The sequence below is a fragment of the Pristiophorus japonicus genome, chromosome 8, assembly GCF_044704955.1.
Source record: "Pristiophorus japonicus isolate sPriJap1 chromosome 8, sPriJap1.hap1, whole genome shotgun sequence".
Classification (NCBI taxonomy): domain Eukaryota; kingdom Metazoa; phylum Chordata; class Chondrichthyes; family Pristiophoridae; genus Pristiophorus; species Pristiophorus japonicus.
In genome coordinates this window covers 40,487,802-40,501,016 of record NC_091984.1, presented here as the reverse complement: position 1 = coordinate 40,501,016, position 13,215 = coordinate 40,487,802, and the positions used below count along the sequence as shown (strand labels likewise).

Sequence of the window (13,215 nt, the reverse complement as noted above, 5' to 3'; positions counted from 1 at the left end):
AAAAGTGTGCCAGTGGCAGAAGAAGTATTACGTGCCTGCTATCAATGGCACACTAACTATAAAAGTACCAATATAGAGGCCATTTGATAGCTGTAAATGAGACAAAGCAATAATCTGAATCTAGTGGTTCGACAAGATCATAAACCAAAAGACTAATTTATGATTCATATCTGATGTTAATCATCTTGTAATTCACTAAAACATCGACCATTAATAATACTAACCAGATGGGGTAAGCTGTTTAAATTGCTTTTCTTCTATTCAGGTAGTCTGCAAATTCTCCCAAAACTGGAAAGTTGGTCCTGGACAAGGAGTGGTAATAAGTTTATAATGTCGAACCCAAAAGATATATTGAACTACAGGACAAAACCTGCTTTGTTTAGTATGTTCGTTCCACTTAATTAAAATTAAATTAAATTTTAATTTAAATAAAAATTCAAATTAAGTTTTGCCACAGGCTTAATTTCATCCTTTTATAAGAACATAAGAATTAGGAACAGGAGAAGGCCATCTAGCCCCTCGAGTCTGCTCCGCCATTCAACAAGATCATGGCTGATCTGGCCGTGGACTCAGCTCCACTTACCCGCCCGCTCCCCGTAACCCTTAATTCCCTTATTGGTTAAAAATCTATCTATCTGTGATTTGAATACATTCAATGAGCTAGCCTCAACTGCTTCCTTGGGCAGACAATTCCACAGATTCACAACCCTCAGGGAGAAGAAATTCCTTCTCAACTCGGTTTTAAATTGGCTCCCCCGTATTTTGAGGCTGTGCCTCCTAGTTCTAGTCTCCCCGACCAGTGGAAACAACCTCTCTGCCTCTATCTTGTCTATCCCTTTCATTATTTTAAATGTTTCTATAAGATCACCCCTCATCCTTCTGAACTCCAACGAGTAAAGACCCAGTCTACTCAATCTATCATCATAAGGTAACCCCCTCATCTCCGGAATCAGCCTAGTGAATCGTCTCTGAACCCCCTCCAAGGCTAGTCTTGTCCAAATCATCCATTACAAACTCATTGTGTGGAATGTTAATCGGGAGGCAGCGGCGGGGGGGGTTAAGAGAACATTGGGGGGTGGGGGGGAAATTAGCGAGAAAACATTGGGGAACCTGGATAACGATTGGTGGGGGGGGAGGGTTAGGCAGGGTGCTGGATGCAGAAGGTAAGTGTATAGGCACTTACCTCCTAGATCCAGCAGTCCTCATATTCCATTATCTGCCGGGTTTCCTGAGGCCTGCAAAACCCAACCAGCCACAGTTAAATTTAAAATGCAGGTTAAATCTGAGGCATGCCAGCCTCATTACAATGTTTAAATGGGCAACCTACGTCCTGGAAGCAGGTTGGCTGCCCATTCCCCGTTCCAACCTCCAGTGGGCGGTTTGGAGGCAGGTTCTAGTCAGGATTCAGTATTTTTAATTAAGCTCCCACCCAACCTAAGCCCAGCTGTTTTGGTGATTAAAATTCCCCCCATGTGTAATTAACCTCCTGTAATTCAGCCATCCTGGTAAAAAAAGAAAATGTTCCTTTTCAAATGTTTTTTTTTGTTAAGTTTTGTTCTTTGCACTAAAGGAAGCTTGAATTATGCTTTTCTTTTTTGCAAAAGGATCAAAAAAATGAGTAAGTTCACACATGCAGAGGCTGAAAGCAGAGAAACACCCAAGGGTTATATTGCTTGATAAATGCATTAATCAGTTAGCTGACTGTAATTAGTCAACCTACCCTAATATGCTGCTGGTTTAGAGACCTTACAGAGCGCCAGATCAACATTTAGCAATCCATACATTAAGAGGAAGAAACAGCAGTTTTGATGTATTTTTTAAATAGGCTGCACAATTAGCATCCATGTGAATTTTTTAGCTGAGATGGTGAAATGGAGAGTTTGTGGGAAGTGGTAGTTGTAGGGCTGGTGGAGATTACAGAGAAAGAAAGGGGCAAGGTCATGAAAGGAGTGAAACATGAGGATTAGAATTTTAAATTGGAGCCGAGGGGGGACTGGGAGCCAAAGTAGGCCAGTAAAGACAGGAGTGATTGGTGAGCGGGACAGGGAGGGTGGAGGATGGGAGGCCAACCATGAGAGCATTTTCGTAGTCGAATTTGCAGGTGACAAAGCTTCAGCAGCAGATGAGCTGAGGCGGGGGCAGGCAATGTTAGAGGTGTATGTAAGTGACCATTGTGACCGAAAAGATTAGACAAAGAAGCTACACACAGTGTGGTTCAACACGAGACAGTGGCCAGGGAGCGGTATGGGGTTTGCGGTGGGGATCAAAGAGGATCTATCTTCCCAATGTTCAACAGGAGGAAATTGTGACTCATCCACAACTAGATGTCAGACAAGCAGTCTGACAACAGAGGGCCAATGTCGGAGTCAGGAGATGTGCAGAGAGGCAGAGCTGAGCGTTGTCAGCATACATGTGGAAGTTGCTCCTATGGCTTTGGAAGCTGTCACCAAAGTGCATCATGTAGATGAGGAAGAGATGGCCAAGGATAGATCCTTGAGGGGCTCCTGAGGTAATATTCTGGGAGCAGGATGAGAAGCCAATGCAAGAAATAGAAACATAGAAAATAGGTGCAGGAGTAGGCTATTCGGCCCTTCGAGCCTGCACCACCATTCAATAAGACCATGGCTGATCATTCACCTCAGTACCCCTTTCCTGCCTTCTCTCCATACCCCTTGATCCCTTTAGCCGTAAGGGTCATATCCAACTCTCTCTTGCATATATCTAACGAACTGGCATCAACAACTCTCTGCGGAAGAGAATTCCACAGGTTAACAACTCTCTGAGTGAAGAAGTTTTTCCTCATCTTGGTCCTAAATGGCTTACCCCTTATCCTTAGACTGTGACCCCTGGTTCTGGACTCCCCCCAACATCGGGAACATTCTTCCTGCATCTAACCGATCCAGTCCCGTCAGAATTTTATATGTTTCTATGAGATCCCCACTCATTCTTCTAAACTCCAGTGAATACAGGCTCAGTCAATCCAGTCTCTCCTCATATGTCAGTCCTGCCATCCCTGGAATCAGTCTGGTGAACCTTCGCTGCACTCCCTCAATAGCAAGAATGTCCTTCCTCAGATTAGGAGACCAAAACTGAACACAATATTCCAGGTGAGGCCTCACCAAGGCCCTGTACAGCTACAGCAAGACCTCCCTGCTCCTATACTCAAATCCCCTCGCTATGAAGGCCAACATGTCATTTGCCTTCTTCACCGCCTGCTGCACCTGCATGCCAACCTTCAATGACTGATGTACCATGACACCCAGGTCTTGTTGCACCTCCCCTTTTCCTAATCTGCCGCCATTCAGATAATATTCTGCCTTCATGTTTTTGCCACCAAAGTGGACAACCTCACATTTATCCACATTATACTGCATCTTCCATGCATTTGCCCACTCACCTAACCTGTCCAAGTCACCCTGCAGCCTCTTAGCATCCTCCCCACAGCTCACACCGCCACCCAGCTGAATGTCATCTGCAAACTTGGAGATATTACTCTCAATTCCTTCATCTAAATCATTGATGTATATTGTAAATAGCTAGAGTCCCAGCACTGAGCCCTGCGGCACCCCACTAGTCACTGCCTGCCATTCTGAAAAGGATCCATTGACCCCGACTCTCTGCTTCCTGCCTGCCAACCAGTACGCTATCCACGTCAATACATTACCCCCAATACCATGTGCTTTAATTTTGCACACCAATCTCTTGTGTGGGACCTTGTCAAAAGCCTTTTGAAAGTCCAAATACACCACATCCACTGGTTCTCCCTTGTCCACTCTACTCATTACATCCTCAAAGAATTCTAGAAGATTTGTCAAGCATGATTTCCCTTTCATAAATCCATGCTGACTTGGACCGATCCTGTCACTGCTTTCCAAATGCGCTGCTATTTCATCTTTAATAATTGATTCCAACATTTTCCCCACTACTGATGTCAGGCTAACTGGTCTATAATTCCCCGTTTTGTCTCTCCCTCCTTTTTTAAAAAGTGGTGTTACTTTAGCTACCCTCCAGTCCATAGGAACTGATCCAGAGTCGACAGACTGTTGGAAAATGATCACCAATGCATCCACTACTTCTAGGGCCACTTCCTTACGTACTCTGGGATGCAGACTATCAGGCCACGGGGATGCTCTCTGGATTGGTAAAACCATAACCAGGCAAAGACAGTTACACTAACGTGGATACAGAGGAGAGGTGTAAGAGGAGGATAGTGTTGTCGACAGCATCAAAGGTTGTAGTCAGCTCGAGGAGGACGGCAAGAGAAAGTGCGCCACGGTCAGAAAGGATGTAATATTTGATTTTGGTTGCTGTCTTTTCGGTGTGGTGCCAGGGATGGAAACCTGATTCAAGAGATTTAAACCTGGAGTTTGCAAGAAAGATGGGCATGGCTTTGGGAGGCAACAACACGATCAAGAACTTTAAATAAGAAATGGAGATTGGAGATCAGATGATAGTTTGCAAGGAGATATATTTTGAGGAGGGGATGATGACAGTGGGTTTGAAAGTAAGGGAGCACAGCATCTACAGAAGGAACCACTTACAATATCAGCCAGCATGGTGACCAGGAAAGAGTTGTGTAGTCAGCAGTTTATTGGGAATGGCAACAAGGGAGCAAGATGCGGATCTCATGGTCAACATGAGCTTGGAAACGGCATGAAGGAGATAAGAAACTAGAGAAAACTGCAGGTTTATGGCTTGATGGGCAAGGGAAAGGGAATATGCAGCTGAGGAAGCTTATGGGTGATCCCAATCTTAGTGACAAACTCCATGTACCCGCAACATATGAACATAGAATTAGGAACAGGAGTAGGCCATGCCGTCCCTCAAGCCTGCTTTGCCATTCAATAAGATTGTGGCTGATCTTTGACCTCAACTCCACTTTCCCGCCCAATCTCCATATCCCTTGTTTCCTCTAGAGTCCAAAAATCTATCTATCTCATCCCGAAATACACTCAATGCTTCAGCATCCACAGCTCTTTGGGGCGGAGAATTCCAAAGATTCACAACCCTTGAAGTGAAGAAATTTCTCCTCATCTCAGTCTTAAATGGCTGTCCCCTTATCCTGGGAAGATATCTCGGGAAGAAACTCAAGGTGGGGCTTAAGGGGGCACAGTAGACAACCAAATGATAGGGTTGAAATAAGGTGAGTTGTTGAATGGAGTAGAAGGTAATAGGGGCTGATAAAAGTCGGTTTGAGCACTGTTGGTAGTGGAAGGTAAAGCCAGGCGGGGGGCTTCAGTAAGGGGCAAGGTGTCACCATGCAAGAGCCAAGTTTCGATCAAAGTCAGGATATCCATCCAGACATCCATGATAAGGTTGAGAATGGCAATGGCCTTGTTTGTGAGTAAACAGAAATTTTGGAAGGAAATGTGAAGAGGGACTGCGAGTGTTGATTCTCTGGTTGTGGTGGGTGGGGTATTGAGAATGGGGTCGGAGCTTGGGGTGGCTTGTACAGACAAAGTGACTGGTGTCTCAATGGGCCCTTTAGAAAATGCCAGGAGAGGCAGAGGGTAGCTGTGGGCCTAATCAAGGAGGATTCGAGAATGGGATGGTGGCAGGAGAATAGCAAGGCAGACAAGCAGTGATAGGTTGGGGTTGGGATTGGAGGAGGAGGTGAGGTATGCGAGAGGGAAGAAAAGAAAGGTGGCATGACTGGGTGACGGGAAGGGAAAGAAACAGGAGAGAAGGGCCCAAGAGGGATCGAGAGAAAAATGAAATATAAGTAATGGGCTCAGGTCTGGAATGGCAGCCAAATCACGCATGAAAATGGTAACAGAGGGAATTCATGCCAGGCATGGCAGAGTCTACAAGAAATAACTGATATTTGTATTGCGCCTTTAAGGTACATCACGGAAGTGTTATAAAAAAAAATGATACCGAGCCATATAAGATGTTAGAGCAGATGACCAAAAGCTTGGTCGAAGAGGCAGGTTTTCAAGAGCGTCTCAAAGGAGGAAGGGGAAGTGGAGAGATTTAGGGAGGGAATTCCGAGCTTAAGACCTAGGCAGCTGAAGGCACGACCGCCAATGGCAGAGGAAGACAAAGAGTTTGATTAGGGCAGAGAAGAAGCTTGCAGGGAACATTAAGACGGATTGCAAAAGTTTCTATAGGTATGTAAAGAGAAAAAGGTTAGTAAAGACAAATGTAGGTCCCCTGCAGTCAGAATCAGGGGAAGTCATAACGGGGAACAAAGAAATGGCAGACCAATTGAACAAGTACTTTGGTTCGGTATTCACTAAGGAGGACACAAACAACCTTCCGGATATAAAAGGGGTCAGAGGGTCTAGTAAGGAGGAGGAACTGAGGGAAATCCTTATTCGTCGGGAAATTGTGTTGGGGAAATTGATGGGATTGAAGGCCGATAAATCCCCAGGGCCTGATGGACTGCATCCCAGAGTACTTAAGGAGGTGGCCTTGGAAATAGCGGATGCATTGACAGTCATTTTCCAACATTCCATTGACTCTGGATCAGTTCCTATGGAGTGGAGGGTAGCCAATGTAACCCCACTTTTTAAAAAAGGAGGGAGAGAGAAAACAGGGAATTATAGACTGGTCAGCCTGACCTCAGTAGTGGGTAAAATGATGGAATCAATTATTAAGGATGTCATAGCAGCGCATTTGGAAAGAGGTGACATGATAGGTCCAAGTCAGCATGGATTTGTGAAAGGGAAATCATGCTTGACAAATCTTCTGGAATTTTTTGAGGATGTTTTCAGTCGAGTGGACAAGGGAGAACCAGTTGATATGGTATATTTGGACTTTCAGAAGGCTTTCGACAAGGTCCCACACAAGAGATTAATGTGCAAAGTTAAAGCACATGGGATTGGGGGTAGTGTGCTGACATGGATTGAGAACTGGTTGTCAGACAGGAAGCAAAGAGTAGGAGTAAATGGGTACTTTTCAGAATGGCAGGCAGTGACTAGTGGGGTACCGCAAGGTTCTGTGCTGGGGCCCCAGCTGTTTACACTGTACATTAATGATTTAGACGAGGGGATTAAATGTAGTATCTCCAAATTTGCGGATGACACTAAGTTGGGTGGCAGTGTGAGCTGCGAGGAGGATGCTATGAGGCTGCAGAGTAACTTGGATAGGTTAGGTGAGTGGGCAAATGCATGGCAGATGAAGTATAATGTGGATAAATGTGAGGTTATCCACTTTGGTGGTAAAAACAGAGAGACAGACTATTATCTGAATGGTGACAGATTAGGAAAAGGAGAGGTGCAACGAGACCTGGGTGTCATGGTACATCAGTCATTGAAGGTTGGCATGCAGGTACAGCAGGCGGTTAAGAAAGCAAATGGCATGTTGGCCTTCATAGCGAGGGGATTTGAGTACAGGGGCAGGGAGGTGTTACTACAGTTGTACAGGGCCTTGGTGAAGCCCACACCTGGAGTAGTGTACAGTTTTGGTCTCCTAACTTGAGGAAGGACATTCTTGCTATTGAGCGAGTGCAGCGAAGGTTCACCAGACTGATTCCCGGGATGGTGGGACTGACCTATCAAGAAAGACTGGATCAACTGGGCTTGTATTCACTGGAGTTCAGAAGAATGAGAGGGGACCTCATAGAAACATTTAAAATTCTGACGGGTTTAGACAGGTTGGATGCAGGAAGAATGTTCCCAATGTTGGGGAAGTCCAGAACCAGGGGTCACAGTCTAAGGATAAGGGGTAAGCCATTTAGGACCGAGATGAGGAGAAACTTCTTCACCCAGAGAGTGGTGAACCTGTGGAATTCTCTACCACAGAAAGTAGTTGAGGCCAATTCACTAAATCTATTCAAAAGGGAGTTAGATGAAGTCCTTACTACTAGGGGGATCAAGGGGTATGGCGAGAAAGCAGGAAGGGGGTACTGAATTTGCATGTTCAGCCATGAACTCATTGAATGGCAGTGCAGGCTAGAAGGGCCGAATGGCCTACTCCTGCACCTATTTTCTATGTTTCTATTTAAAATCGGGGATGTTCAAAAGGCAAGAATAGGTGGAGGTCTGGGGGGATTATAGGGCTGGAGGAGATAACAGAGATAAGGAGGAGTGAGGCCATGGAGTGATGTGAAAACAAGGATATGAATTTTTAAATCGAGGCGTTGCTTAACTGGGAGCCAATGTAGGTCAGCAAGCACAGGGGAGATGGGTGAGCAGGATTGGTGCAAGTTAGCGTACGGGCGAGTTTGTGGAGGGTAGCACTCGAGGCTGGCCAGGAGTGCATTGGAATAATTAAGTCTAGAGGTGATAAAGGCATGAATGAGGGTTTCAGTAGCAGAAAAGTTGAGGTAAGGGTGGAGATGGGGGATATTACGGAAGGTGGAAATGGGCAGTCTTAGTGATAGAACGGTCAATTTGTGAGCAAATATGACTCCAGACTTAGTCAGCCTTAGATAGTTGCCAGGAGAGAGATCAAATCAGTGGAAAGGAAATGGAGTTTGTGTTGTGAATTGAAGACAATGGCTTCGGTCTTCCTGATATTTAATAGGAGGAAATTTCTACTCATCCAGTGCTGGATGTCTGACAAGCAGTCTGACAGTATAGAGACAATAGAGGGTTCGAGAGAGGTGGAGGAGCAGTAGAGCTGGGTATCATCAGTGTGTGAAAACTCACGTTGTGTTGTCGGATGATGTCACCAATATTTAGGAGAAAGATGCCCTGGTTGTCGACAGAGCAGAGGGAGGACGCGAAATGAAAGCGTGCAAAATTTAAGTCTTGAGTTTCTGTGTCAGTCTGACTTGTAGAAAGGGTAGAATCAGCTTGGAGCATTCACAAACCAGTGTCCAGGTTCAGAGACAGTTATGGAGAAAGTGGATCCAGGGACCATGCAAGGGGCAGAGTATCACTGGAGATTGTTAGTGGAAACAGAAGACTGAGGAGGAATGGAGAGTCGTCCATGAGCCAGTAGAGGTTGATCCAAGGGTCTAATAGAAGTGAATAGTGGCATCACATGTTAGCAACATGCATTAGCAGATCTAATATACTAACAGAGAAGGAAGGATGAGCAAAACATGAGGACCAAGAGTAGTGAAGTCCAAGGAGTCGGGGCAGGTGAAAGCTATACCCACAGGATCAGTGCAGATGAGGGAACTGGTCTGAGGAATAGTGGTATGGGTGTGAGAAGTACACAAGATCAGGATCAGCAGCAGGAGTGCAAGAAACCAGACCAACCCAGTCCAGTGTATGGGGATTGAGGAGTTACGAAAGATGAATGGTTAGCGACTACGGGAAGCAAGTCAATAGCAGCAAATTAGAGAGCATTCAGCATCATGGGATTAGAAGCCAATACAGGATGGGAACCAGCAGAAATGGATCAGAGCTCACTCACTGTAGTGTGAAAAGTCCCAGCGGATGGGCAAACAACTGAGTCAGAGCAATCAGTCTTGGTACTGGAATAGAGGCAGTCCAGCAGCAAATTAAGTTTTAAAAGAAAGTAGCAATGAAGTTGGAGGTCACAGGAAAGGCCAGAAGCCAGCAAGGAAATTGAATTTTCCCCAGCAAAAAGTAGATTACTGTCCAGGATCCAACACAGCAGCCGAGTAAAGGTAAAAAGCCAGCATTGCATCCAAGTCTGGTCTCACTCAAACTCTCAGAAACTGCTGCACCCCTCACCAGTACTTCATCTTCTTGGCCACACTGGTTATTACTTCCTCTCATCATACACACTATGGTATGCTGGCACATATATGGCGAGGGTTGAAAGCCCTTGACCAGGACATATATTTACCGCTTCCACTCCCGCGCAACTTAGATACAGAGTTTGAGAAGAGTGCCCTGAGAGATTCACCAAGCCCATGCAAGAAGCAGAAGGAGGTGGCAAGAAAGGAAATAAAGACTTGCATTTATACAGCGCCTTTGATGACCACCGGACATCCCAAAGCACTTTACAGCCAATGACGTACTTTTTGAAGTGTCATCGCTGTTGTAATATAGGAAATGTTGCAGCCAATTTGCACACAGCAAACTTCCACAAACAGCAATGTGATAATGACCAGATAATCTGTTTTAGTGATGTTGATTGAGGGATGAATATTGGCCGGGACACCGGGGATAACTCCCCTACTCTTCTTCAAAATTGTGTCATGGGATCTTTTACGTCCACCAGAGAGAGCAGACGAGGCCTCGGTTTAACGTCTCATTCGAAAGATGGCACTTCCGACAGTGTAGCACTGGAGTGTCAGCCTGGATTTGGACTTGAACCCACAACCTTCTGACTCAGAGGCCCTGTACCAACTGAGCCACAGCTGACCCTGTGGCCCAAAAAAGAGCTAACCGTAGGACCAGCACACATCTTGGCTCTGCTGATGACAGAAATGCAAACTTCAGGGGTCCAGCATTGAATAAAAAAAGATGATTTCTGTGCACCAGCAATTGCTAAAGGCATTAGAATGACTTCCAGGGAGTATCCACTACGAGCTTGGTGGGGGTTTTCACACATGACAGCAACACTTTGTGACCATCAAGACTTATTGTCACCCTTGGCTCACTAGGAGGATGTTGCCCGAGTCAAAAGGCTGTTCAATCAAGACCATTCCAGACACTTAAAAACATACCGAGGCTGATACTTCAGTGCAGCACTTTTGGATATTATACTGAGGCCCTGTCAGGTAGATGTACAAGAATCCATGGCACTATTTGAAGTGGAGTAGGGGTGTTCTGGTGTCCTGGCATACATTATTCCTCAACCAAAATTATTAACATAGATTAGCTGGTCATTTATCTTATTGTTGTTTATGGGGTCTTGTTGTTCACAAATGGGCTGCTGTGTTTTCCTACATTACAGCAGTGATTACACTTCTAAAGTACTTTATTAGATGTGAAGTCACAACTCGGTCACTGCCTCCCTGGGAAAACAAAGCCTCCTTATGTTTAATCCACGGGTATATTCATCTGGGGCTATATAGTCTGTTAAGAGGCTAAGCATTTCTATTTGCTCTGCCTCCAGCTGCAGCTCTGTTCACTCTCTCCTCCCCCACCCCACACCCCCAAATGAGATTCCTAGAAGCACCCCTATAAAGAAAGAAATGAAATGCCAAATGCTGCTTCACAATACACAACAAATAAAGCAACTTTTACTAGCATGAACAAAATACCCACAAGCTAGTCCAAGAAAAACGTATCCAAAAGCTTAACACAGCTGCCCTGAAAAAACCCTTAAAATACCATTTGAATTGGGTACCGAATAACTCATACCACCCACAATTGATTTTGTTAGTTATTAAGGTCGGGAAATCATATCATCTTAATGTCAAGCAACCATGATTTGCATGCATCTATTAGGCATTCAGACGAGAACTCTGACCACTTAGAATTCCCCCTCCCCCGCCTCAAGGACAACCAGGAGAGTTCTAAAAACAGTGCAAACTGAACAGGAGGAACAAACACTCCATATTTTGCCTGCTACTGCCTGATTTTCATGTGCAAAAAGGGCAGTAAGGAGACCACTTCAATTTCTTTACAGTTACTGTATCCCACATTCTTGAAGCTTAGATTTCAGACTGTGTTCCAAGATTTTGCTGATATAAGTTAGGAGCGTATGATAAAGCATATGTGTTGACACATTCTTAAAATGAAATTTGAAGGATTCTATCCATAACAAAAAGAATACATGAGCCTAATTAAAAATGTTCAATTAGAAGAGCCCAGGTTAGGAATAAGGTCAAAATGACAATATGTGAAGATTTAGCAAAAGTACTAATCACTCACTTTGAAAAGGATAAAGTCTTTAATTGGAAGCTATCCATCATTTACATTACCAACATAAGTCTGGAGACACCTTAGTATGCTGGTATCCTGACTAAGTGTCCATTCAGATCTTCTTGATAAAACAGAAACCTCAGGAGAGAAAAAACAACAAAGAACAAAAAAACAAAAGCAGAAACATTGCACCTTTGATTTAGATACTTAAAACAATATTCTGGTTGCTTAGAACAGAGAAAGCAACCCATTCTGCAGATGCTTGGTACAGATGTTCTTGGTGTCCTGTGAGTTTCTATATATAGAAAAGGTGTGTCAATTCTCAACATACAAAATATGCAATTTCAATCATGAGATATCAAAAGAGGTTAATTTAAATGCATAACAGCACCAGAAATTTCTCTCACAAATTAGGCATTTGTAGCAGCATGCTAAAATGTGGAACAAATCGAAGAAACCCACTTCCTACCTCTGACATACAAGTTGGCTGGTGCAGAGTAACGTGTTCCAGCGCTGTTAGTTGATACACATTCATATTTGCCTTGGTCAGACTCTTCACTGTTTTCAATCTGCAAGGCTCCTGTATAAAAACACAGACAGCTCTGGTTATTTCCAATCCAACAACGAGCTATCTAAATTTGAGACACAGAAAATGAGAGACATTAGAGTGGTGGAACAGGATAAGGTGGTCTTCAAATGCAAAAAGCGCAGGTTTCCCTTTTGTCTTTTCCCCCAAAGTGTGAAAGAATGAAATGAAAACACACATATTTTATTAATATTTTATTGCACCCTTGGGCTAATATCTTCAGTTTTAAAACTGCTTTTGAACCTACAATGATTTCAGCATCGTGAAGAGAACAGTAAAGTGAAGTATGTTTAAGGGTCGATTAAAAAAAAATTCCCATCCCATTAAGTTGAATTTTTCTATTCACGAAACTGAACTGACCTTGAAATAGGACTCTACTCTCCCCACTAACCCTCAGCCAGTTTCACAATTCCATGCTGGAGTGGCTCTTACCTGACTGAATAAACATGAATGAATTTTGTTAACACAACATACCTAGTACTTCAATCCTTATTCTACACTTAACCAGCACATGCTATGGCCAGTACTTCAACCCTTACATGCTGAATAAGCAGGAAATTCATGCAGTTACATAAAATATGTGAAGAGCACTATGCTCCTTACCCTGCTAATGAGGAAGTCTGCATGGCAACGCACATGCTGTATCCAACAGTTGAGAAATTCAGAGTCAACAGTTTGTACTCAATGTAACTGAATTTTGATAGCAAACGCAATGTTATTTTAAGAAAACTTTGATTAAAGACATCTTCACCCCTATGTGGTACAGAAAATTGTACTTTTCTGCTTCCCACCACGTATCATATAACAACAGAGGCTGGTTGACATCTAGCTTTATTCAACAACTTAAAATGTTCACAGCCAAAATCTACGAAGGAAAACATTTTAATTACATCTGTGTGGCCATAGATTGTTTCTTAGAAAACAGAATGATTTCATCAATATATTACAGAC

At 43.9% G+C, this 13,215-nt stretch overlaps 1 protein-coding gene across 7 annotated transcripts in view; it reads right to left on the bottom strand.

The window, feature by feature from the left end:
* ptprfa (protein tyrosine phosphatase receptor type Fa) overlaps positions 1 to 13,215 on the bottom strand; it is a 589,458-nt gene that overhangs the window by 210,839 nt on the left and 365,404 nt on the right. For all 7 annotated transcript variants that reach the window (XM_070886687.1, XM_070886691.1, XM_070886688.1 and 4 more), the window contains exon 6: positions 12,148 to 12,258. In XM_070886687.1, coding sequence (XP_070742788.1) covers positions 12,148 to 12,258 — 111 coding nt within the window. The remainder of the gene's footprint in view (positions 1 to 12,147; positions 12,259 to 13,215) is intronic.